This window comes from Ambystoma mexicanum, chromosome 12 (genome assembly GCF_040938575.1).
Source record: "Ambystoma mexicanum isolate Mex_15411 chromosome 12, UKY_AmexF1_1, whole genome shotgun sequence".
Lineage (NCBI taxonomy): Eukaryota > Metazoa > Chordata > Amphibia > Caudata > Ambystomatidae > Ambystoma > Ambystoma mexicanum.
Genome location: NC_090936.1, coordinates 1,108,427,533 through 1,108,455,480, shown reverse-complemented (window position 1 = coordinate 1,108,455,480; position 27,948 = coordinate 1,108,427,533). Strand labels below are relative to the sequence as shown.

Here is a 27,948-nt window from a genome sequence, read left to right as displayed (position 1 = left end):
TGAACGTTGGCTGCTTACCCACTTGCTGCTGCCAACCAGATCACAGGATTGTCTGCCCGCAGAGAGCTCTGCTAAAGCGCATGGTGGAGTGGATCGAACACTCCTACATTCCGTGCTGGGCGTTTCTCGGCCATTCAGGACGGGCGGTACATTCCAACCTCCTGAGTGGCTGCTTCGGTGGGGTTTGGGGGCATAAACACAGTCTTTCATTGAAGATCGCCGCAGACATTTCAGAGGCCAAATGTGCTTTTCCACTTCTGATGGAGGCGTTTCTTACATCACTACTCGTATCGCCCACCCTGAAGGGACTGCACCGTCTGCCATCCCTACTTTCATCATGTTGAACCCGTGCAGGATTATCTAGGAGACAATGGCCCTCATTACAGTGTTGCTGGTATCCCGTCTGGGATTCCGGCGGGATACCAGCAAAAATGCCTTTCCGTTTGCGCTCCCGATAGTGCTTTATAACCGGACTATTACAGGCAGCTGAGATGCTGGTAAATTCCCATTCCGTGGTGTCCTATAGGACTCCAAGGATGGCATTGATGGAATAACCGGCACTGTTCGCACTGGTGCCAGTGATTCTGGCATTTATTCGCCATTAGGGACCTGGACTCCTGGCAGGTCAGGTCTGCCAGTAGATCACTGCACGCACTGACAAACTTGTGTTTCCCTGGTCCGGAATAAATGCTGGTGCCGGTATTACAGGCATTTTTTCCGGCATTTCTTCTGGACCGGGGATCTTATAATGTGCCCCAATCAGTGCGAAAAAGCCGGGCTGCCTAGCTGATAAACTTCCAATCTGTGGTGGCCTCAAGTCCCCTTGCAGCAAGACATTGGCAACACAAAAGAAACGGAAAGCAAATCAAATGTCAACAGATAGACGATCATCTCAAACTATGCTCCCAGAATCCCTGCATTATACCCCTTTGGCAAGTGCTCTGTTGCTTGGCGAAGCTAGGGCAGCTCTCAATATATACCCTAACACTAGTAATAAAGTCCCTGGCACTAGAGAAGATGGTGATAAATAAACGTCCTCCAAAGCTTGAAGTCACACACATTTTGGAGCTCACCAACTCTCTAAAAGCCACAAAGGTGCAGTGTATAGTTATAACACAAATTCGAGGGGCTCTCTCTGCACCACACCCCACATGAGTGCATTGCCATGAAGGCCCACGGTCAGTGGAGTGACTTTGCTGATAATGTTGGGGGGGGGGACATGACATCTGAAGAAAAGGTGCCCCTGCCAAATGAATGGGGACAAAATGGTGTGCCATGAAAGTTGGGGGGGACAAACACCCCTGTCCCCCCCTAAAATTACGGCCATGCCCACGGTTCATTTAACATTTCCCGCGTTCGGGGGCAGCAGCAGCTGTTTACTGTGGGGTGCCTCTACCACTGCCCACCTGTCCTGGAATATTCACTGGTTGATCTAACAATAGCTGCTTTTTATTGAGCCCTTCTTATGCCATGTTGCATAAATGCAATGCCCGTGCTATCTAGCCCTGGCCAGACTTGTACATTTGTTTGTGCTCTGTACACCTGGCTTTAATTTTTTATAAGCAGATGTCTCATTCATGAAAGCATTCAACTATCTTGGTAAACACTATTTTCTTCCTGAGGAACACAGTTGCGCTGTGGGCAGTTAACCCCTCACTGGGGTGCCACTAATGAGTTGGCGGGGCTTGTAAGACAATGCCAGGGAGTTGTGACATAAGCATAGTGGAGGCAAACGATGGGGATGCGGATAAACGAGTTGACAGTCAAGCTTCCGTCTGGGGGTACCACTTTTATTCTGTGTGTCCGGACTCTGAGGTTAGCGGTGCAGTGAGGGTGCAGCGCGATAGAAACCTGCTTTCCCCCTGGATCCTTGGCTGGTCAGGTGGCAGCAGAGGTGCTTGGATGGACGGTTGCATAATTAAGGCCATTAGAGTGGCGAGATGATGGGCCAGGGGACAAAAGCACTATGCTGCCAGAGTGACCTTCTTAACAAAACTGGGTGGTGCGGGGAGTAGACCAGCTTGTTCCTGCGCTGGTACTGTTCATGTAATAGACCATGACCATGGATTCCAACCAAACGAACATCGGGGAATCACGTCATCTCATGAATGTTGCCGCAGCCGTCCAGGTCCCCTGGACGCTCATTGACTGCAAAGTTGCCTGTGGGTGCCGAGGCTGCCTCTCCTTTTTTCCGGGGTTCCTGGATGGGTTACGTGCCACTTCCAGGAGCTGGATTGTTCCTACTCTGCCCAACGACCAGTGGCCCCCATTTGTTTGTGAGGAACACTGTACCTACCATTAGACTGCAAGAGTTGACTTTTGACGTTGCAGTATTGTGTAGATTGTATACTTTCCCCACTTAGTCCCTCCTCCATGGGGGTTTAACCTGGTTTTGGATTTCATTGTGCTAGCGGCCTTGGTCTCTTTTGCACTGTTTTCACTCAGGTTTCATTTGAACATGTATATTTCTATTTTGTTGTTACATACTGTTCATGGTATAGTCCACAGGTATTGCAAAGATGTGCCATTTTCTCCTGATTACTCAATTTACCATGTCATTATGACTTGCTTTTGTTGCCCCCTTTCTTTGTCTGGTGCCCTGCTGGCTAGACACACCCTTTAAAATGACTAAAAAAAAGCAATAGCTAAAAATCAAATACGCAAAAACATATGTACATATGCAAATGATGGTGTGTTAGTTAATTAGTTTGTACACTGCAGTAATGACTTTGAGCAAAGAAATTCAAAAAATGCAAGAGTTCAAAAACAAACATACCTATATAAATGATGGTCTGTGGGTTAGGTAGCATTCATAACTTTGATAAAACAATTGATTAAAGTGAAACATTAAAAACAATGCCCATATAAATGGTGTGTTCGTTAACTAGTTTGTACACTACATAATAACTTCGATGAAAGAAATGATAACATTAAAGATGGCGTGTGGGTTAGCTTGTTTGTGTAGCATATTGAAGGCCACCGTCTAGCCTGGAGTGCTTTGCAATCAATTGTATTGCAAATAACGTAATCCTTCTCCCCATGAAGCCTTTAACTTCCATAAACATCATAGACATACTATGGAATAATTATCCGGCGGTGGGAGGGATAGAGTCACCTTGGCCTCACTGAGGGCATTTAAATCTGGCAAACATTTGCTGAGCGTCAAGTAGCAGCAATGATGCTCAATGAAACGGCGATGAAACATGAATATAAGAATCGATTTATACCGCCACTAAACCTCAGCCAGGCGAGGCGGAAAGGAAACTGACAGCTCGGTGCCAGACGGACGGGTTCAATCCCAGTGATTAAGATGTCCGCAACCTTGGGATCTGCGCTGGACAGCAGGCGCCATCCAGCCCCCAATGCTGGCGAACATCTTGTGCAATTTGCTCATGGAATGAAGAGACACTTTGCAGGTAATCTTAGAGACCATGACGTGAATGCACTGGCTCAGAGGCACAGTGGGGAGGGGGATTGTGGCAGACATGAACCTAATTGTGCAGTGCGGCATATGGACCAATGGGTCTAACCCACAGAAACCATTGCTATGCATGGACCAAAAAGAAGTATAAAAAAGGGTGTCGTGGCCGCTGAGTCTCGTCAAAGGAAAATGCAGCAACCACCCCTTCATGGAAGCATGCCCCCCTAGAATCGGGAAAAGGTGTTGCCAATGCCAGGGATGGAAGCCACTTTGTTGTTGTTGTTGTTGTTATTATTATTATTATGATTATTATGATGAAAAAAGAGCGAGTGTTATACGGGGCATAGTGCAAAACCCTGGCAGTGCAAATTTAACAAATGATATGATGATATGATATGATAGGTTATTTATAACGCACTTAATACCCAGAGGTTTCTAAGCGCGGGCCCGGGTATCGAACCTGTGTTGCTCTGTGTCGTCCTGCTTCCAAGGCGAGCACGTTGTACCTGAGCTGTCCTCCCGAGGCAAGTAAACAGTATTAACAATCATTATAGGACAATATACTTTGGAATGTGAAGTATCTAGGTGACACCAAGGTGTTGTTGGAAGACCCTGGTCTTCAGTTCTTTCCTAAACAAAAAGAGACTTGGGGCAGTCTGGTTGGCACGTTAAGTTCCAGAGGACTGGATTGCAGCAAAAGGAGGACTGCTTCCTAGTTTCCAGTCTGGTGATACTCATGCTGTGAGATGTGTTTAGTGTGGCCTTCACGTCGGCTGGCCACTGATAGTGGTTGCCTTATAGTTGTGGTATGCAGTTTTGAACCACATCCTAGCCAGTATGGGGAGCCAAAGTAGGGGTGATGTGGTAGAATTCCCTAGAACCTGTCATGAGGCAAGCCTTGGCATGGTTTGCAGCTTTGAGAGTGTCAAGTGGGCAGCCGGAATCTATGCAAAGAAGGTATTTCTCTCATTGATCTGCAAGATCACTAGGTCTGCACCACCATTTGGAAGTCGTAATGTGAGAGGAAGGGCTCGATCTTGCAGAGTAGAGAGATTGATACTAAACCATTGCATCCTTTTTCACAATGTGTTGTTGGGAAGATAGATTTTTATCTGCATTGAAGCATACAGATTGTGTTGAGTAAGGCGAGGGTTGAACATATCTAAATGCATTTCGTCATCCATTTTGTAGTGGGATCCTGCTTGAACGGTGACCATGAATATGAATTTGACCATTTGCTGAGACAGAGTGCCCACAACTGCCTGCACCTTTCTGATAATAATGATATTGTGTTCTTATTTATTTATTTGTTTTTAGTTCATAAATAAACTTTTACAAATACATAGTGTAATACATTAATACACAATAATAATAATAATGTAATCATCATTGCTTGATCATCATCATTACTTAATTCCATTTCAATTCATTTTTTAATTTCATTTAATTCCATTTCACTTTTTTTAAAAACACAGCTCTAAAACCAAAAAGCCAAGCGTCTAAGAGTCGACCCCATAGCACAAATGCTATTCAGTTTTAAGAAATGTAATATACATTAGTGGGAAATTCGAAATTGTGCAGTGTTATATAATTGTGTTCTTATATAGTACTTCAGGTCTGCCTCCTCCAGCTTCTAAATGTTATCAGGAACCATTGTTATTCCATTTTTAAAGGTACTTCATTCATAACCCTTGGAAGGATGAAAGTCTGAGTCAGACCTTCTGCAGGATTCAAACATGTGACGTGCCAGCTGCTGTCATGTCATGATGTCCGAGACCAGACCTTCACCATTGTAGTCATCCACCCTTAGCTGCACCAATGGTACAAAGTACCAGACTCACCACAATAACACTGGACAAGATCTGGTGCAGAATAGTCTGACCTGCTACACAATCTCACGTCACATACGCTGTTCAATGATAGGAGTTTCTGTATCGCGATCTCAGGTCGCTCACACATTCCCTACTTGTTTGCCTCTACTATATCTTTTCACAATTCCGTCCTGATAGTTACAAGTTCATCACAAACATGTGTATATAATTTTAGGCCATATGAGATAAAGAAATTGCTTACCTGTGAGTGCGATATCCCACTACAAATAGTAGCGTGCTCTTTCTGCTGGTGGTCACTTTGTTAACTTCCCTTTCGCATATTACCCACACCAATGGGCATAGCACTGTCTCCGATTAGTAAACTCAACTGTACCTGTTGAGCGCGATGAATAATGTTCCCAATCACAGCTATTGATGCATGGTTCACGTTACTGACAGGCTTTCCTTTAGATTACAAGAGTCTTTCTTTAGCTGTGCCAGTGGTGGTTTATAGTTTCAGCAATCCTGCATTTGCTGCACCAGCAGTAATTCTGGAGTAGCCACGGGTCCATGTTGCTGTGGCATCTGCTGGACTGGTGGCAGAACAAGTATCCTTACTGCGTGGAGTCTGGAAGAAATACAAGCAGAGCCTTGGGGTGTGGAAGAGCTTCATGCTGCCAAGATGGCAGCCACATGTCAACACATGCCAAGACGTGTCTCATTGTGCACATGTTCTGATCAGTGCTTGTGCCCTGCAAGGCGTTCATTTGTGGAGAGGCCTTCCTTGATGTTCTTTGTAGTCTTGTGTCCCAGAAGAGGCAGAACAAACTCAGGGTCCTCTTCCACTGTTCTTTGGTCTCATGATAAATACATTCATTGTTTAGCTTCCCACCTAGCAAGGCCAGTGGTTAGCGGACATAACTGAACAGTTCCAGTTAAAAGCGTTGTTTAAGCCTTAGCAAACACCTTTACTATGATTATTATAAAAATGTGCAGTGTATTTATTGAGTGCAGACCTAGCTTCTCGAAGCAACAGAGGGCTTTACAATCATAGGGGGAAGAACACAGTGCGGGAAGCAGAGAAAAAGGAGCGAAGAGCTAACAGGGGACTGTGGCCAATTGGCAGCATGGGGAGACGACAGTGGAGAGGGGATCACAGAGGCTCAGGTAGGGTGTAAAGCGCAGGATGTGTGGACCTAGGTGTTAAGGAGAAGCCATACCTTGAAGATGAAGGTTGTGCGCTCTTTCCTGAACTGTAAAAGTGGTGGGGAAAGTCTGCTGTTGATGGGGAGGTGGTCCCAGGTTCTTGGAGCGTGGATAGAGAAGGTCTGTCTTCTGGTTCATCCTTCCTGCACAGTCGTAGTTCAAGTCTGCACATTTCCTTACTTCTGGGGGATCGCAGACCTCTGCAGATGCTGAGTTTCTCAGTGAAGCAGCTTGGGCACTTCAGGATGACAGCCTTCTAGATGATGCAAAAGGATTTGAAGATGATACTGGCGTGCGGTGGGAGCGAGTGCAGTTCAATGAGGGTTGGGTGATGTGGTCGAATTTGCAGAGCCCTTTAATCAGTCTTGCTGCAGCATGCAGGACACATTTCTTGTGTGTCAGGATAGTCACCAGAAGGTCTTCCAAAAGAGCATGGCCACCATCCAGGTGGGAGAGGACCAAGGCTTGGACAGTGGATCTGAAGTTGTTTTCTGGGATGAAGGGCTTGATTTTTCACAGGAGAAAATGTTGGTAGCAGGCTGATTTTGGTTAGGGCTAGGTACACAATCAAACCTCCTATTCCCCAACCCTTTTACATTATTTCCTGAATGATGCCATTGAGTGGCTGAAGGAGAAAGAAACAGATACCCCAAAGAAAGAGGGGCATGGCTGTTTGGGTGCTACTTTCAGACCCCCGCTATCAGAGTTAGGTCTGGTAGAGATAGCAAAAGCCTCTTAAGAGTACTGTGGCCCTACAGGCCTTTCTTTTAATTGGGCAAAAGGAATGTAATGCTAATAATAGCAAGGAAAATGCAAAGACACAAGGTACTAAAACATGATGTAATTATAATCATTATCCATGTACAAAGGTTTGAGAGTTCATTGTGTATCCTCGTGGCATGTGCAGCTCTTCAAATTAGCAAAGTTACCCTTGCCCTGAAACAAGTAACTGGGGGCTTGAAATGTTTCAACAAGAAACTTTGGAAGCACTCTGTGGAAGCCCCCCTTAGAGTTTACCATGTTTAGGCATTGTGTTTGCCTTGTATTGTGCCAAGCAGTGGGGGTATATTACGTATGTCCTCTGGAAAGAGTCCAGAATGGCATTCTGTCACAAATTCGACCATCCACAAGGTGGGAGTGGGCTCACCTGGGCTTTTTTGACATTTTTACATACCTGGAATGATGGTAGACAGACCTCAGTAAAATGTGTGGGGCTAATCCCACACACATTTTCCTATGCTCACACCATAACAAAAGCACAGACCTGTACACAGCCTACAGGCACAGTCCTCCCTGTCCGATTTAGTTTGAATGTGACAGCAGAGGAGGGCTCACTGTCATCCCAAATGGGAAAGACAAGCATCCCCCTGCCATGCACAGCATGATTAACTGACAAAGGTCCCATGGAAATGCCCTGCTCTTTTGTTAGGCCCTGCAGCTGATGGCAGCGATTAACATACCAACAGAAGGTACTTCACACAGGCCCCTACGGGTCCTGGCCACAGAGGGTAACAAAGGAGACAGGAAATCCAACAACCTTTCATATGTATCTGTGTCAACCTGAAGCCAGCTCCAGCCCTCAGCATCAATGACAGTGAATTGACATGTCTGCGTCTTTTGTTTCAGTAGGCCATCCCCTCTAGGGGGACCCCTTTCATATGATACCAGAATGTGGTTTGTGGAAGCCAGAGTCTGGTCTCTCAGGATTTTCAAGGGAGACCTGCCACTTTAATCAGGAACCAAAAGGTGATCCAATAACCAGGGAGGCTCTTTCAACCCAGCAGACAGGAAGATGGGCGGGATCTAGTAAGACAAGCTCAGATCTCTTTCTGTTGAGAGGAGGTTTCTGCCATATTCGTTCAGGGACACCCTGTGTTCCTGTTTCATCCCTTTACCTGTTCCGGTGGACCAGCACTCTGGTTATGACCTCACACATATAGAACATTGTTTGGTGGGACCCCAGGATTGGGTCACTAAGGTAGACCTGTCCTACATCAATCACTGTGACCCACTTTTGTAGATCATCAGAAAACTTCACAGGAAGCTCGAAGAAAGACCTCAACCTTGGAACCTGGCTGAAGGTGCAGTCTGCCTTACAGCTTCTGCCAGTGAAGGAAGGCCAGGACATACAAATTAGGAAGCAAGATCTCTCCACTTAACTTTTCCCAGGGAACAGAGGCAGAAAATAATTCTGGTGTATTAGAGGTGTGGGGCTGATTGATGGTTTAGATACCGATATTCACCCCTGGAACACTGGTCCCGTGGAATTTTAATTTGTCATACTTCTAAAGTCATTGTTTTGTCTCCATCCGAATGCTTCCATGGTGCAGATGCATGAGGATTTGTGTGTGAGGAGTATAGCTGCAGAGGCCGCCTCCCAACCAATACTCGTATGAATCAGAGAATGGGCTATACATCCGTCTATCTATAAAACCATATTGAAGAACTCAATACTCAGTAAGGCTTACCTTACCTTGGGTTCAACAACTTTAGAACTTGGCTAGACATCATACTAGTCAGTCAAGTGGCACAGCGAGTAGAGCACTCCCTTTGGCTTTGACATGCATGCAGAGCTTGCCTATGCAGGTTTGAATCCCGGCAGGGCCAAACTCAGCCTTTCATCCTTCCGAGGTCGACGAATGAGCACCGCACACCGTGGGTAATAATAAGCAGCACTCAGATACTTGAGGGTTCGTAGCGCTATATAAATGCGAAATTATTATTATTAAATTATTATACAGCAGATGCATTTGTGGGATTTTCCCAAGAAGATGATGGTGGACAATAACCAGGTAGCTAATCCATCTTTTTGGGATTATCAGCAGGGCAATACCCTGGTGATGTTCTGCTCAAATTGCAGAGTGCCTGTTTATTTTGGTCTCAAAACAATGAGAGTGTGTGAGCCGTACCTTAGTTGCATTCATCGTACCGATATGTGGTCTCTGTACCTAGGGTTTAGAATTAGTGTTCTACCATAGTGTGCTAAACTGTGTGAACGGAGGATAGCACAGGAGCAATGTGCTGGTCTTGGAAGCAAGACCACACAGAGCAACAGAGGTTCGAATCCTGGATCCGCGCTTAGAAACCGAACTCAGGTACGGTATTAGGCAAGTTATAATAATGTTATAAAACAACAAATAAATACACTCGTACTCGTTGGGTGGTTATGCATATGGCAGGCATGATTTTCTATGGAAGTTGTGATGGGAAGTCCCAGGCAACACTTAGGGCCACATTTTCCAAAACAAATGCTAATGTACATAGGATGTACATAGGATGCGCTTTTTTTATTTGCACTTATTTGAGAAATGTACAGGTCACCTTATTCTCAAAAGCTGTGCTGCAGCACAGGCGGTGCACCGGTCAGCTCCATTTTACATTACGGTCGGAAGTGAGCTCCCGACACTAATGTAAGCACCTCATGTTTTATTGGGAAATGCTGTATAAAAGAAGAACATTTTCTATCCTTTTTTGAAGGATAGATTGGCAAGTGGGAGAGCAGCGAATCACACCGAAAATGCATCAAAGGTTCCGAAACCTCCAGCACATTGTGCATTCCCGTGTCTGCTTGAAACAGGCACGAGGGATGTCATTGAATTTTGTGCATTTCAAAACGTAAGCCATTTGTGAATGCGAAATGGTCATTGCAGTGTGCAGAAATGCATAATGTTTGCACAAAGGGGTTGGAAAAGGGCATCTGAATGCATGTGCCTGCGATGCGCACATTTGGTCACCCTTCATGTGTTGGGATGCAGCTTTCTTCTGCAAGTGGTAAGATGTGCTTGCATACCTCATCGCATATCAACAATTGCACCAAAAAAGGTGTTGTGAATCTGGCTTTAATTCAAGTTTGATTTCTTTCCAAAGCATAAAGTGTGCTGAGGAATACAGTGCTACCATCATTACTTAGAGAAGCTGGGCAACATCATTCCTCCAACCCTGCAATGGTGCATGTGGTTGTGTCTTGTATTGGGAAAGAATGTAGAGTCCAGGCCATCCTGTCTTCCATTCCTCGTACAGGATACAGGGGACTTTTGCATGGGGTAGGGTTCTTATTATATATGCTTTTTCCTTCTGAATTAATGTCGGTATTTCAAAGTGTATTGCCTTTTTAGCCTAATTTTACCTGTATCGTGATTAGCTTTTATGTATTGTGAAAACATTCTTGCTGAACAAGACATTTGACTTTGACCCCACTATGAGGCAGGATGCTCCTAGCATGCTAGGCACCTTTGGTATGTTAGCAAATGTCCTTGGATGTGATAGTTGAAGGCCATTTCTATATCCACTATCTAAAACAGGGTGAATTACTGATTATGTTTATTTCGTTTTGTTGGACAAATCAAAACATTGTCTTGCAACATTAAGAATTTCAACACTTTTTAACAATTTCTTTACCAACTAATGAAACTAACTAACATTACATTTGTAAACTTCACTTTCCCTATTTACTCCTGCAGTAAGGACCACTGGTATTGACATTTAGGTACTTTCCTCCAATTACCTAATACAGCAATTTTAGTCTACCTTTTTACTGCCAACATCCTTTAGTCAGTGTTGGACAAAGTAATTCAACTATTCAAACGGGGGTGAGGTGCCACAATGTATTTGTTACATTTAATTACAGGCTAGAGGTGTACATTGTTAATAACTGCCAACAAGATGGCGCAAGCATCCCTTGATCCATCGTCTTTGGAATGCCAATATCCCCATGTGTGATGTGAAATCTGGTGTACACTAAAAAAAAAAAATTAATATGAAATAGAGTTGTTATTGTTCACCGGAGGATTGTACATTTTTCAAATAAGCTTTTTTATTGCACACCAAGCTAATGATATGAAGGTACTAAATGATCAAAGGATCCTTTTCATGAAGTTAAGTGTTTTTTGTTGCTTCATGTTGCCCTACAGAAAACACTGAACTTTCCTTATTTTGTTTCTGACTAGCCCTAGATAGCGCTGGTGTGCCACCTATCTAAAATCGAAAGGAGAAGTGTTTACTAAAGCTGTTATTGAATACTAGTGTTAGCACCTTCAAACAAGAGAAGGGGTACTTATTTCTCATCAACAAAAAGGATTATCTACATGAGTTGGATCCTGCAGCCAACTTGATACGTTATTTTTTATTAAATACCACGCTGCACACAACCTCAGCGTTCTTTAGGAAGAAAGAATTGACTCAAAACCTGAAGATGGAAGCTCAGAAAATGTAAATGATATGAAGCAAATACCCTCACATCATAGATGAATGAACAATCAAGATTGACTGCCAGCAGTAAATAATAAAGCTGCAACCAGACCTACATTTGAAACATAGCGAATAATGAATAGTAATGATCCTGAAGAATGTGGACTAAATGACTCATGTCGCAGAAACCGGTCAACTGGGTTTCAAGGATATCCATTATCTGTTGGGGATAACCTATAATCAAATCAATTGATGTTAGGGAAATGTCTTTTGAGAATAAAAACCTTGAAGAGAGCCTATTGAAGTACAGATTAGAATTCTCATTTATACATATTCTTTTTCAAAATAATAGGCAAATAAAGCAAATTGGCTGCAGGGTGTTGGGTGCTTTCTATGGGGCAACAGAAAGTGACAAAAACCCTTACCTTTATTAAAATGATTCTTTCTTAAAAATGTGTTAAACCCTAGACATTAGAGTGTTGGGAAGAATCATATGACCTTTAATGGCCCTTTTGTGTTTCATCGGTACCAAATACATTTTTCTGGAAAGAGATTTTATGGTGACTTCCAGCGTCCAATTTCTTAGACATCAGATGAAATAAAAGGCAGATCTTGGATCTAAGATACCTTCTTAAAAAGGTGTTTGTGTTGAGCCTGATGATATCACGGATACATTTTATTTGCATTTAAGTTGAATACTAACCTGTGAAATGTCACTGCTTTTCCTTTTGGATTGGAAGACCTTTTAGGGCGGTCAATTTGGTGTTCATTTAAAGCCATTTCTACATCCAAGCATTGAAACCCACAACTAATTCCTCACAAATGCATCTTTGATGTCATATGAGAAATGATACACAGACAGTGATCATTCATAATTGTTTACTGTGTGTATCAGAACTGGAAAATGCACATCATATGAGCTAAAGAAAAGAAACTTAAAATTGATTCAAAAGGAATTTTGCCATCTCCCATAATGCCTGCTCGGCTTCATGTCAACTAAGCAACTACCTGCCACTTTTCTCCCAATTGGCGTTGTGGGGAACTCAAAAGAATGGAGTAACTTACAAGAACAATTCTCACTTGCAAATCCTACCATGCTACCCTCTGCCTCAGTTTTCCTTCACCCCGGCAGACTTGATGTGCTCAAACCTCAGAGAATGGTGCTTCTGTTATTCCATTATGGCATCTTACAGGATTTGTCTGCACAGCTAATGAAGGTGCCAAACTGTAACCAACAAAATGTCACCCCTTGTGGTGAATGAAAATACTCATTCAGACCAATTCTCTCGGGTCTCATTATAATCGACACTTTAATATCATCTGCAATGTTAACCTGGCCACAAAGATGGTACTGCTTCACCTCTGGCAATTATCTTCTTGCAAGGGACATTCACACTCTGCACCAACCCTACAAAGGTCAGGCGTTAGGTGCCAGCAATCATGTTAAATGCATCGGACACAGAGGGCCTGATTACCAAGGCGTTTTTCTGTGGGGGCAATGAGCCTTGCTCTCCTTTTCTCTCTCGCTACCTTCCCAGCTCTATTTTTTCTCACCAACACACACCACAGCCACACAAGAGATGTTGTGGTCAAAAGCAAGTAGATGTTTTTGGCCCTTAAGTACATGTCTATTGTAATGCTAGTTATTCTGTACAGAGGATGCTCAGACTCCGCTGTGAGACAGTTAGCTTCTTTACTAGACAGCCTCCTGTACAGGTAACATCCAGGAGACGCGGGAACACAGGGAATACACACACATGTAGACGATCAGGGGAACATCCACGAGCACCCTCTCTCTCAATCAGGCCCACTAACTGTCACTCTTAGAACACACAGGATAAACCTCGCTCAACATTCCAGATCAGGCTCTGATGACATCACTTAGACAGATCCAGCAAGCAAGAAGGGAAAAGCTAATTCAAACAATGTTCTTAAACAGACAAGAAATACCAACACCACCATTAGGCCAGGACGAACACTCTAGTAATAACGTCATTTATATTTTCAGGATTAGAAACTAAATTTATCACTGGTAAAAGACATGCTGCTTTAAGTTCCGTCAGCCAAATACATACTGCCAGGGGTAAACACGTAGTACAGGTTATGCAAACTAACATTGGAAAAACATACTCTGCCTAAATCAAAAGCTGTGAGACGTCTCTGTAGCAAAAACATTCCTCTGCCATTAACTAAGGATTTGGTTACCATGGCAGCTCCACCCTTGTGAATGCAACATTTTTATTATTGATTTCAATCCACACGTTTTACATGTTTAAACCATTAATATAAAAGAGACATATTAGAACAACATTACATGATCAGTCATTTACAGTTTCTTCCTAATACAGTAATGTATCAATTATCATCACTTCAGTGCTTCAGGTTGATGAAAAGTAATATATAAAATCAGATATATACATGCACAAGGTAAATATTTGAGTCATATTACTGACCCCATAGTTGCAAAAGAAGTTCTAGTTAGTTTAAGATATGGTCATTTCTCAGGCATGTTCTTTGGTGGCAGATAAAAGCGAAAAACGTTTCCATTTATTCTCGCATCAACTGTGGGTCAGGGTGATTTTATATGGTTATTACTAAGTCACTATAGTTTAAGCAGATTTGCTGGGTTTTGATCCAATCAGATTGGTATAGTTTTGCCTTAGTGCAGGTTGGATTATTCAGCAAAAGGTCTAATGTCATGTTAGCGTTCACCAAAACATTCAGAGTAGCAATCTTCCACAAGGTTACAAATGTATGCGTCGATGTAAACCTGTACGAGGCCAACATACTCAACAAAGTATTTGATATGGGCGCTAAAATACATTTTCTTAATAAGGCACATAGTTTCCATGCATATGTACTATACAGTGAAATTAACCCCAGTTTGAAAGGAATCATAGCTATAGCTACGCAGTGGGGAAGGTTTAGTACTCATCGCCAAAATTTGCCTTTAAGATTTTGCCAAAAGCTTTCTTGGAAAAAATTGTTAGTCTCTGTTCCATACAGCAAGACTGGTACTGCTTTTTGGTTATAATACGTAAGTGCAGAGACACACGAAAATGTTCTGTACTTGGCTAATATAATCTTTGCCTGTGATATCGCTGTGGTCAGCGTGTTCTTAATGTCAACAAAGTATTGGTTGTCAACGTTCTGATCATTCACTTTAATACCCAAGTATAAAGCTGAACTACTTGCAGTTGTTTCTCATGTAACCACCAGATGTAGGGCTTATTTACTGTTCGTGTTGAGCCACGACACATAACCTTTGTTTTATCAAGGTTGATTTGTGAATGATTTTATTCTGCAGGTGCGTTCAATAATCTCTGGGGACCTTTAGGAATTTTTAACAACAACACTAGGTCGTCTGCGTATAGCACCCACAATATTATGTGTGTGTCTAGCTTAGGAGCATCCGCTGGAAAATGTGTGAGTTTGCCCTTCATGTCTAATATAAAGAAGTTAAAGAGGGTGGAGGACAAGATGCATTTAAACCTCTATGATTAGGAATTGGGGCGGATAACAACACGTCCAGTGTGAGTCACACCTGAATTGAAGTGTCAGAGTGTTGCGGTTTTACCAAGGCAATAATAGACCTTGGACATTGCGCTTTCTCTAGCTTGTTCAGAAACAGTTGTCGCAAAATAGAATCCAAGACAGTGCGGAAGCCCACAAATGAAAAATATAGCATTCGTTTTTGTGTGTGACAATGAGCTTTAAAAGCAGTCAATGTCATCAGATTGATGGCCGTGCCCATCCCAGTGACAAACCCTGTTTGGAATGGGTCACGATTCTGGGTGTTATTCAGCCATTCGTTGAAGTCTCTAAAGATGAAGGGGGCAAATATCTTCCTGGGCGCATCGAGCAAGGTGATTGGCCTATAGTTAACTGGAGCCTGTTGGTCATCTTTTTTGAAGATTGGTATTATTATCGAGTGTTGCCATGAAAATGGGAAATTGTTTGTTTGAATTATATTAGTTTTGTACATATGTACAAAGATGTTGTAAAGGATTGTGCTCCAGATCTGGGGGTGTTCTTTGAACATCGCATTGCTTAACCCATCTGGGCCTGGGATTCGGGATAAAATATAATATTGAATGTCTTCTTTAGATATCTGTAAGTGGAAGTCATTCAGTAATATTTGGGGTAGGTCAATGAGTCGGAATGACAAGGTGCAAACCAAGCTGCAAAATGTTCGACTCACTGCTGTTCCGAAACCCCATTGATTTGGATTGAGGTTTGAGTGGTCGAGGTGATTTGATTTAGTAGGGACCATGTCTGAGTCGAATTTTTGGATGTCATTATTTTCAGCATACATTCTCAATCTGCTTGGAAAAGTGTAGCTTTCCGAGCTCTTAGCAAGTTTTTATCTTAGGTTTTTAGAGTCTTTAACACACTAGATCTTTCACTCTGAGGGAGGAACAAGGCAAGTCTTTTGTCTTGCCAAAATCGTGTTTTTCGGTCCTTTAATTGTGGGTCGTATGTATGTTTATTTTTAAGGTACTTTTTTTTTTTACAAAGATGTTTTTGTTTTAAAGAGGTGTAACACAGATTCATACTGTTTAGCTGAGTAATTGGTATATTCGTCCAGACAATGTTGTGCTTGCAAAAGACATTTGTTTAGATGATATAGCTTGGGTTCAGACCAGCTGAACCGTTTTCTTCCCCCCCGTTAAGTAGTAATTGTCCCTTTTATGTTTATCCATAGGGATGATAGACAGGATAGAGTTTAATGTCCATTTTAAAGTTAACATGTTAAGATCACTAAAGTTTTGTTTTACAATCTCGAGGCTATTGTAAGGGAGGAAGGGTCTTTTTGCCCCCCCATGTACATTCCACATGAAAGAAGTCTACTGCTCATTACATCACGGGGAGACACCCCCCTTGTCTTTCCTCTGATGACAGTGGAAGGAAGCCATTGGATGATACACTCAGACTCTGTCCTTTTACTAGGCCACACAATGATCTCTAAGAAGCCTTCTCTCCCCTCGTCCAGCGCCACGCACAGTCAGCCCTGACCCCCCCACCACCTCCTCCCCTGTCTGCGGTGCACCGGCCCTTTTCTCACGAAACCCAGGTGTGAAATGTTACAAACAGAAACAGTATTCTTTGTCTTCCTCTGAGCTCATTGCCCTGCGTGCGACCAGGGCGAATCTTGACTTGTGTGCTCCGTCTCCAGAGTCCTACTCCTTCGACCCCCACCTTTAGAAATGATTGCCTTCACAACCTTTCGCCCCTCTTTCTCCTTTCATGTAGCAGTTGGTGAGACCCTAGATTTCCCCCAATATACCTAATCCTGTGTGATCATATATTCTCCATGGACTAACACCTATCAACCCATTTGTTTGAACCATGAGACACCGGGGCGAATAAATCTTAGAATGAAGCCCCTAGATAAGGCAACTGGGAAGAAGGACCACCGCACCCCTCCCCCCACAAAGGCATGGGTTAAAAATGTGTATATGTTTGGCCACGATTTATAGATGACCCCTCATAACGGTATAAGTGTTATACTCCACATTACTCCTAGCATGCCAATAATTACTGTGTAGTTTAGATTAGCTAGAACAATAGCATCTTTTGGACCCAGCCTGACCTTCACCCCACGCAGATGAGCCCAGTTGACCCACGTGCCTACAGACCGCCCAAGCTGCAACAACCAATTGGAGACTGGCACTGTTTATTGTTACATACTGAGCCGTAGGGGCCCACCAATGAACGTGGCTATTTTAACACTCTATGTCATGACGTGTTTTTGCTTTATAACATACTGTTCATGTATCATTTGGCAGAGCGCTCTCAGAGCAGCAGAGTCCTCTGCGTGCATCATTTACCTGATATAAACTTTGTTCAACTTGCCGTCTTTTCCCTGGTCTCATTCCCAACTGGGGTGTGTCCATTTATTCTGAGTTTGGGATCTGCTTTTTGGGGGGGAATGACCACCTTCACTATCTGCTTCTGCAAATAGGTTCTGGTCTAAGTATATGTAATTAATAATTGATTCTTGTGTTCCCCTTCACCATGATCTTTTTGGAGGAAGATCACCTGGCATTGAACCATTGGTCATTCTCATATTCCTTTGTTTCATAAAGGACATCCAGTGTTCAGATGTAGGGTTTTTAGTAGGAATACGCCCCACCGGGCAGTGAAGGTTCAAATCACCTGCAAGTATGGTGTGTGCGATAAGCAGTGAGAGATGAGGTTAAATATCATTTCAAGATTGTGAATGAATCTTTTGATGGTTATACCCACTGGATTCCAATAGACAATAATAAATGCAATTGTTCTGGTCAACAGCTGTATTTTAACTACGTGAATATGCTGGTTTGGGGTTATCCATGGCTCGAGTGATAAACCAGTGCTTACTTTCACTGCCACTAATAGGCCTGACGTTGCCCTCCCTTTAATCGCACGTTTTGCAGGATGTAAAGTGATCTGATGATCATTCCAGAGCGGGGTTTCCAAGAGTCATGAAGGTATTTAACTGATTATTAGAGTTACCTATTAGGTAAGTAAACCCTTGCGTATTCCACCTTGCTAAGCAGAATTGATTTACAGATTTAATTGTGGGTAGTTATGCTTAAGTGGCACAACAACAATATTACTAGTCTTCATAGAATTACTGCTTGGATGCTGAGATGGAAACCCTTGCGTCTCTAAGTTTGTAATTTTAGAATGTGTCAGTGGCAGGGTTGCTGCTCTTTGATCCTCCCTCTGACCTAGTAAATATATGGAAGTTGTGTCCACAAAGCCAGAGCAAAAAGTCCCATTCTTGCCTTCCAAATAGCTTTCAAAACCACCCCAGACTGGATCCATAGTCTTGTGACTGTCAGTCGGTTTCGTCAGGAAATTCAACTTGCTGAATGTCTGATGATGTTATGTCTTCAAGACTTGTAACATCACCAAAAATGGCAAGAATACTAGTTCTGTTAAGATCATGCTTAGGGTATGGGTCGGGCCAACATTTCATAATGAGATGGTGATAGTGTAAAGCGCGAGATTCCAAAAGTCCATGTGCTTTTGTACGATTATTCTGGTTAGTATGAGTCAATGCAGTGCTAGAAACTGGCGTTCTCTCTGGAAGTTGACGCTCTTTGCGATTCTGAATTCTTTGTCTGGATTCGTTGTCATAAGTGATACCAAGCATTTGCGTTTGCTGACATTTCTTTGCTTTTCTACGTAACATAAATGCTGTTTTTGGTGTGCAGCCAAGTATGAATCTACTGTTTTTTGTATTTCAAATCGCCTTTGCTCCATGGTTGTGTGGTCACAGACTAATTGTGAAGGCTGCTGTGAGTTTGTTGATCTAGTTTGTGGTCTCAAGATTGGATGCTGTTGAGTGGGTAGCTCATTAGTTCTGCTTTTGTTGTTTTTCAAAGACTGTGATAAGGTCGTCCAAAGGGGCATAAGGTGTTATTTCATTGCCCTTTGTTGGCTATCTTTTTTTGCTAGCGAAATCTTTAGATATTTTTTAACTAGTGCAGAAGAAGCTTTACCACTTGCATTCTTGGGCAAAGCAATAGATCTTATAAACTGCTTAGAAGTTGAGTTTGAGGGAAAGTGTACCGCGTCCGTATTTTTAGGTTTTTTATTAGCTTGGTGGGTGTTTTTTTCATCTTTTTGATTTTAACATTGTTATGTGATGTAAAAATGGTATAGAACTGTTTTGTCGTTTTAGAAGTTTGTTCAGGAAAATTCTGAATTATGGGTGCTTGAGTTGGTATGGTCAAAGTTGTATCCATGTCTTCAGCTTCAATTGGTTTAATAACTTGATCAAAGGAAGTCGCAGTATTCGTCCTGAGAGGGACACAGTGCTGTAATTTATGTACTGAGGGTAATAATAGTTGAGGCAACGTACTGATCTTATCAGATGGGCTCAGATTCAGGAATGAGTCACATTGTAATAATTGGGTAATGAGTCCCGATTGGTGTTTAATTTTTGCTTCTAAAGTTTCAAACAGCCTTGATAACGAGATCAGTGTTGTATTCATCACTGTTAGTGTTATGTCCAACAGCAATGAAGGAGCTATAACAGTTTGGGAAACAGATGGTAACTGAGAAATATTGTTTGGTTTTCGTGGGGTGTGATGCGTAAAAAATATAGATAGAACTGACAAAGTATCGAGAGAATTAACAAACATAATTGGAGATTCTGACAGGCTGTTGCTCTTTGCTGCTGGCAATGCCGTGTGAACGTCTGAATTCGCCTCGACACAGGTGTCAGAGTGAGTGGCAAGAGTTTAAGGGACTGGGCAAACATTGTTCATCCATTCTTTGTTGTTCGCTAGTATGGACACCTACCGCAAGGTCAGAGACTAGTTGGTCTTGTTCAAATACAAGAGTGTTTATTACGACATCCGATTCGATATTATATACCGGCTTGTCAATGTCAATTATGAAGCTAGAGTGCTCTAAAGAAGTATTCAACTTCGATATGGAGTCTGTCCGGAGTGTCAGTAAAACCATCAGCAACAAGGAAGTTGGTATGAGAGTGGGCATTTCTGTCATTGTCGGTTGTAAACTCAGTTGTAGACGATTGAGGGGGAGTGGTTTCAATTGCATCAAGCTGAGTTACATCCCACACGCCAAGCAGGCAAAATTGCCTAATATTGGTTGTTATTTTTTTCGTTGTGCAGGCGAGTTGGGTATATGTAGACAGTTTTCTTGCCAATATGGTCGTATGCAATTGCCTTTGAGGTTTACACCTCAGTTGCATGGTGACTTTCGATGTTTCAAGTGGAAGAGGAAAATTTGTCTTCAATTAATGTAACTTTTTAGACATGATAGATTGTGAAACGGATTGAAACGTATCTGTCTACAAAAGTGTTTAAATTGAAAAGGCAAAAACAAAATAGCAGACTTGCCTGCGGTGCTTGAAATTTGCTAAAGGGAAATCCAAGAAGTTACCGCTCACTGCTTGCCGCACAGCCAAGCGGCTAGCCGGTACTTCACGGTACTTCTCACTGGTGCGCACGCATGCTGGTAATAAGGAGGCTGGGTAATTTGGGGATGGAGCTTGTTGATCGAAGCCACAATTAAGCAGATTAACACTGTATATCTACAGAAATAAGGAAATAAGAACAACAAAGTTGGTCACCACAAAAGTTCTTTGCCAATTAAAATCTGTGTGAAGTGAAAGAGGGATACACGTGGAGTTAGCGTACCAACACAGATAGTCCGGGGACCAGAACTCCAGCCACTAAGCTGTACTTCTCACTGGTGCGTACATGCTGGTGTGCGTGCGTGCTGGTAATGAGGAGGCTGGGTAATTTGGGGGCAGAGCATGTTAATCTAAGCCACAATTAAGCAGATTAACACTGTATATCAACACAGATAGTCCAGGGACAGAACTCCAGCGGCTAAGCAGTACTTCTCGGTACTTCTCACTGGTATGCGCCACAGTTACGTCCCACAGTTCATCTTATTTCGGGTGGTACATACATCCATTTGTACTTCTTTCTTAAGTAGGCATCACTAGTGCTAATTTCATGGACTCAATTGGTAAAACATATGTCACCAGCAGTAAGCTTATCCCCAAAGGTAACCCAGCAGAGTGGGTCTTCCGGCCAGCTGGTATTCAAATGGATACTATTTTTCCTTTTGGTAATGGGTGCCACCTAGCATAATAACCAAACAACTTTGTACTTTTTATAACTGTCCGTTCTGTAGTGAACCTTCTCATTCTCTGTATATGAAACTCTTATGTTATGTTAAGAAGCTTTTATACTAAGTCGTATCACCACCATAGTAAGATTATAGTTTCTGGGTTTGTCCTCGCAACTATCCATCTGGTACAAAAGGTTCACATGGCTGGAGGAAAGCGCAGTAGGAGTGTGGATCAGGGATTTTTAGATATGCTCTTTTTTCAGAAAAGTAACATTTTCTAACAGAGCATTTTTTTTGCTGCTTCAAAACTTGAGAATTCTTTACATTTATGTTTTGATGATTTTTAGAAGCTAAAATATGTTATCAGAACAGAACAGTTGTGATGGGGAGGTAAGTCACGCCCTAGTCCCAAGAAGAGTCATTTAGTAACCAATCAGTATTGTCCTAATACGAATGTTTCCACAATCAAGAATTCTGTCAATAAAGATGTTATGACCTACGGGTCGTTCTAAAGGCTGTTTTGTTCCCATTTTGTAATATAATAAAATATTATATGTCCTCAGCCTCAAGCCCTGGGATTGTATCTCTCCAGCTCTGAAATCTCTCCATTGGCTCCCAGTGGATGCAATGATTACATTTAAAACCCTATGCATTGTCCACAAGGCTTTCTGGGGCCTTGGTCCAAAATACCTTCAGCTATCCCTCCACAAATACCTCCCCTCTCGAGCTCTCCACTCCTCTACTGCTAACTCCCTCAGGGTCAGTCGCTTTTCAAAGAAACAAGCTGGGGGTAGATCTCTGTCTTCGGAGGGTGCTTCCCTCTGAAACAGCCTCCCGGCCACTCTAAAACTTGAGGAGAACCATCTCCGGTTCCGGAAGGACCTCAAGACTTTCCTCTTTGCTTCTGCCTTTGCTCCCCCTCTCCCTTGCTGATCTGCTCAATCCCTGGCACTGTGCACCTGGCCACCCTCTGTCCTCTGGGCCCAGGTACCTGCTCACCTTGCCACCCTTTCTGCACTGCCTCCTGGCCACCCCTTGCACTGGGGGCTATATATGTACCCATACAGTCCCCAAATCCGCCTTTTTCTTCTTTCATGCACTTAACAACCTTACCCAGTGTTGCTGGCGTAAGCACAGCACTTGCCACGTGTTGGCTGCACTACCCCTATTATCTATTATAGTTTTTTTTTATTATTTATCTGTCTCCCCTCTGCTCCACACTTTCCACTCTCCCCCTTCGATGCACTTTTTCCCCTTTCCCTTTCCCATGCACTTGCACGTTCTCAATGTCACTGGGCCTAATAAGATCGTCGTTCTGTTATCTCCCGTTTCCCCTCCCTTGCCTTGTCGAGCTCTGAAACACTCATGTACGAGCGCGTTACAAATAAAATAGCAATCAAAGAGTACATCATAATTACTCATTGGTAAGTCATCAACAAATTGATTACATAGAATGATTTTCCAACAACAACATTAAATGAGAAAACCTGCATTACCAATAATTTTACAAAGTTGAGCAATAATAGTAATCAGAAAACACATACCATATATCAGTTGCAGGAAGGAGGATTCAAGCAAGTGATGGTGAGCGTTGATAAAACAAAAATTATATAGGAGAAAACAAAAAATAACAGAAACCATAGTAGGTCATGGGAATTAACAGGCCCAACACGAATGTTGAATGAATACATCCTAAATCCCCAGAACAGGGTCTACTATTGACCTTAAAATCAAACTAAAACATGTAGAGAATATATTGCAGAAACTGTCATGTTACCAAAAAAGTGTGCCCTACTAGGTTTGCCACCAGAAGCCCCGACCCATTGTGTAGTGCTAGGATAATCACAAAAAAAAGAGGGAGGATACTCGTGGTTAGTTGGTAAAATTTGAAATTGTACACGGACACCTTGAGTTCAAATATTCCCCATTTTGGTACAATGCACCACTTCATAAGTGTGTGAGATTAAGGTGATGTAGATTAAATGTTCTTACCCAAAACCTGGTTCTTAGTCAGCTGATTGCTGTGAAATGAGGAGGCAAAGGGCAATACGACATGATGTGCGAAAGTAGATAGGTTTCCCAGTGTTTATAACAGTATTTCATGCTCGAAATATACCTGAAAGTGGATGTTTATCCAAGTTCCACAAGAAAAAGGTAATTAAGATCTGCATAAGTGCGTTTATATCAGATCGAGGGTTTGCAAGTTGTAACCCCGTGTGACTTCAGCCTGTCATCATTGGCTAGGAAGAAATATATTCCTAAATAAAAAATTAAATGTGTCTCACATTAGTTAACGCATTCTAACAGAACCGGGATATTAATAATACAGTGCCCGTGACTTATTTAATCTATTCTGAATGATTTCAAATAAATGAGCAATTAAAAGTCTTGGACAAGTCTCCATTTTACAAAAAAAGGTCTCACATGGAGTTAATTAGAGTTGCTGAAGATGAGCTAAGCACATCAACAGAGCACGGCCATTATCTAACTAACACTTACCCAAAAATCGGCGAGACAGCAAATGAAGGGGCTAAATCCCTGCGTTGTGCATTAGCGGTCACAAACCGCCATTAGCAAGTATGGATATTGGCTTCTACGCCACGGAAGTGACGTTGCGACACAGAGACGTCACACGCTGGCGGCGTGTGACGTTGCAAGTAAACATCCGGTGGCTAAAATATGTTGGTTTGAGCAGCATTTCTATCTTTAGAAATGTGAACAAATCAATAACCTTTTTATAATATAATTTTACTATTACAACGTTCCATTGTTTCCCAGGTACATATGTGCTTTATAAATCCCTTGCATACAAAGCACTTTTCTCTTTTTTATATTGTTTAATAATGTGCTTGTTTCGTATGTTTTCTCTTTTTTGCACTTTATTTACATTTTACATTTTAAATGTTCTGTTCTTTTATTATTTTTGGATCAGCGTTCTAATTCCATAGGGTCAGTTTTGCTAAATACATCAATACATCTAATAACTGGACAGTAATAGTCCTATATCTGCAGTGAATTCCACCCAAGCAGGTGTTCCACTAACCTTTCAGCAATGCACATATCATTGTTGTTATTCTATACATACAAATGATCATTTTATAAATATTTAAGAATGTTACATTAAGAATTAACTAGGAGGTCTGTCTCTCTTGTGGATCATTTCTGGTTGATTCAGTATCCATGTCTTCGATCCACAAATTGAGATCGGGGACAAGTGGCCGATCAGCTAATCGGCGGTCTCTTTGTTTTCCAACAGGTTTTTAACAATCATTATTTCCAAGTGACCATCGATGACCTGAGGCCGGATCCTGGTGTCAGCTCAATGCTCTGCCATGCAGATTCCTTGGGGATCTTACCTGTCCAGTGGTGCCTTAAAAACGGAGTAAATCTTTCAGCACCAAAAGGTTGGTTAATTACCCATCTAGCATTATGCAAGCTTCAAAATCCAAATTTGACATAAATTAATACATATTTGCTTTCCCTATTTTTACACTTTTTTTTTACTTTCAATGCAGGTTACTCTGGTCTGGACTTTGACTGGGCTGATTACCAGAAACAGTGCGGAGCTGAGGCTGCACCTCACGTCTGCTTTAGAAATGTAAGATTTCATCACTATTTTTAATATGCTGTTTGTATATAGCCTCAGAAACTGTACCCGCATCACTACAATGTACACATTGTCGAGGACCTAACCCCACAACCATTTACCAAAATATTTCATCCCTGGCTCAAGCTACAACACGGTTGTGTTTCTATAAATATTCTCACTGGAATAAAATTAGGTAGATTTAAAGGGATGGTCTAGTAAAAAATTTTATTTAAAAAATAGATAGGCCACATAAAAAAAATATACTAGCATCCTCCGTTTTAAAACTTCCTATGTAAAATTTTGAGCTATTCAAGCTCAAAATTCGAAAAAGCAAGCACAGGGGCGCCGCCATTTTGTGAAATGGAGGCCCTCCTGTGCTTGCTTTTGCTTTTGCGGCACTAATGAAGGAAAAGCCAGCCAGCTGTAGTAAACAAAGTCTACCGCTGGGTGGCTTTTGCTTCATTAGTGCCGGGACTCGGAGGAGTAAGTATTCATCTTTGAAGAGCCACTGCTTTACCACACAGAGCACCTGCATTCGCCCCTACTTGCCTCCTGCTTGCTGCCGGGGCCTCCACAATCCTTCATGCCCAAACTGGGCCTGATCAGCTTGCATCATTGTTCTTCACCCAGTCTGATGCGTTAGCTTTCCACAAACTAAAACCAGGTACTGTTGACACTGAACTGCCGTCACGTTTCACTTGAACCATAGAGACGGGTTAGGTCTAGATTGTCCCTGTTTTCACCAAGATATCCTTTTTATGATAGAACCTTACCTACTGCCCCTGGAAACATGCACAGGGTGCTACATCCTCCAGTCTGTCGCATCTTCTCTGCTCCTTCCTTTATGGTGTGTTTTGTGTAGTTATCTCTTTTCATTCTACATGCAGATGATTTGTTTTATTAAAGTGTTCATATGTTTATAGAAACTTGATTGGATATTTATTTTATTTTGGTCTGTGATACTGTGTTGTTTGGGTCACTACTATTTCACCTTCACACCCCTCTTGAGAAAATAGCCTTCCCTTGGCTCACGTTACCACAAAAAGCGAAGGAGGTGTATCTCTTGATTGTCCCCAAAATGGCATTTTGTTTTGGTTTGTAGTAGTGTGAGGGCTGAGTTGGCCATTTTACACATAGTCATCCTTGTATTCCTGCGAGGAAAAGTCCACTTTGTCACAGAAACCATCTGCTGACCCAAACTATCGCCCAGTTTCACTGCTTCCACATTATTCAAAGGTCATTAAGTGGGGGGTCTTCAACTGGATCACTAAGTATCTTGAATGTAATGCCCTTTGAGATCCACTTCAATCTGGCTACCATACTAAACACTCCACTGATACAGCACTCATGCAAGCCTCACGTTGATGTGCACTACTTGAGACTCTCTTCTACACTCATCCTTTTGGACATCTCTGCCACTTTTGATGCTGTTGACCACTCCTCTCTCCACCTCACTCTCCAGGACATCTGATTTCACCTGGATCTCCTCCTACCAGGAAGGTTGATCCTTTAAAATCTCCTGCAACTCACACACCTCTGACCCCACCACTCTCTGGTTGGAATCCCCCAATGATCAGTCATTGGATCTCAACTCTTCACCCTTTATTTCTCGGCTTTAGGAAGATTGATATCACCCTTTAGCTTTCACTATCACATCTTTGCCGATGACATACACATTTTTTTAATCCTTTTCCTCCTTCACACTAGCCATCTTGGATTGGATTACCAACATTCTCACTGCAATTCATCACTGGATGGGCCTCCGCTGTCTCATGCTAAACTCTTCAAATGTGTCATCTTTCTCTCAGCTTCCTGAACTTCTTGCTCCACTGCCCAATACCCCCAAACTTGGGGTCTTCTTTGATGGTGACCTCTGACTGCAACAATTCATCACTACCACCTAATCTGCTGCTCATATTAACTTCATCAACAGTCCGAAAATGTGTCAATTTCTTCCCAATCTATGAAATCTTTAATCATCTTCGCCCTTGTGCTCAGCAAACTTGATTACTTCTCAAGCCTACTCCTTAGCCTTCCTCTCTACTCCTTCCTCCCTTTAAATAAAGTCCTGAACTTTGCTACCCGCAGTCTCTACAAACAACCCAGATCCTCCACCACTTTTACCTAACAACAACATGGTGGTTGGCTCACCATGTACAACCGCTCTCCTTTTCAGTTCCTTCTCCTAGTCTACAAAGCTATCAATGGTCTTCATCCTCAGTACATGTCTGATTGTATATCTGTGTACTCACTATCTTATTCCCTCTGCTCATTCTCGGCACTCAACATTACTGTCTCATGCCTCCTTTACCTCCTCTCACTCCCGTTATTTCTCCATACTGAACCTGCTCTACTGCAACCCACTGCCCATCGCAATTAAAGTCAACCCACCTACAGATCTGTTCATGTGATTTGACTGAAAACTTCACTTAATTGTTGAACAGGGAGCTCGCCCTGCCCTCACCCCCATCCTCCATACCTGCCCCCACCACTCCCTCCAGTGATGCGTAATTATGGAATTTTTTGTATATCTATATAGTGATTATCTTTATTTTGAAACATTAGCACCCTTAGTTTAAGGATAGACAGTGCTGCGACAAAGCGCAATGGGCACACCTAATGCGTGGTGAAGGTGCGCAAAAGGCAAGCCCGCCTGTGCTTGTCCACAGCCTGCCAGACGTTTCCATGACCAGCTGACATATCTTCTTCTGATACCACGTCCCCCAGGGGTCGATGTTTATTATGAAAGGGGTAATAACATCCCAATTACCTTCTGGAAAGGATCTAAGTTGCTTTCTGTGTAACAAAGGCTCCCTGTCGGCACATGCAACAGGCATTTATGAACTTCTGCAGGACTTCAAACCTGATATCGCCTGCATCATGTGGCTCTGTTAATCTTCAGGCCCTTTATTGCAGAAGCCCTTCCTACTGACTACAGTATACTAATCCTAGATCGTGATTTGGTTACCCTTAGGGGGAGGGTTGCGTTAATACATCAATCTCATATTGAAGCCACACTTATTCCTCGGATTTATTATATAAAGATGGAAGGGTGTGTCTAGTCTGCTTATCTATTTCTCCTATTCATACTTGCCATATTTTAATCTACTAGCGTCCTCTGTGATATGATG

General features: G+C 42.5%; 1 protein-coding gene across 2 annotated transcripts in view; it reads left to right on the top strand.

The window, feature by feature from the left end:
* Positions 1–27,948, top strand: part of SFMBT2 (Scm like with four mbt domains 2) — a 957,919-nt gene that overhangs the window by 646,908 nt on the left and 283,063 nt on the right. For both annotated transcript variants that reach the window (XM_069629673.1, XM_069629672.1), the window contains 2 exons: positions 24,485–24,632; positions 24,744–24,826. In XM_069629673.1, coding sequence (XP_069485774.1) covers positions 24,485–24,632; positions 24,744–24,826 — 231 coding nt within the window. The remainder of the gene's footprint in view (positions 1–24,484; positions 24,633–24,743; positions 24,827–27,948) is intronic.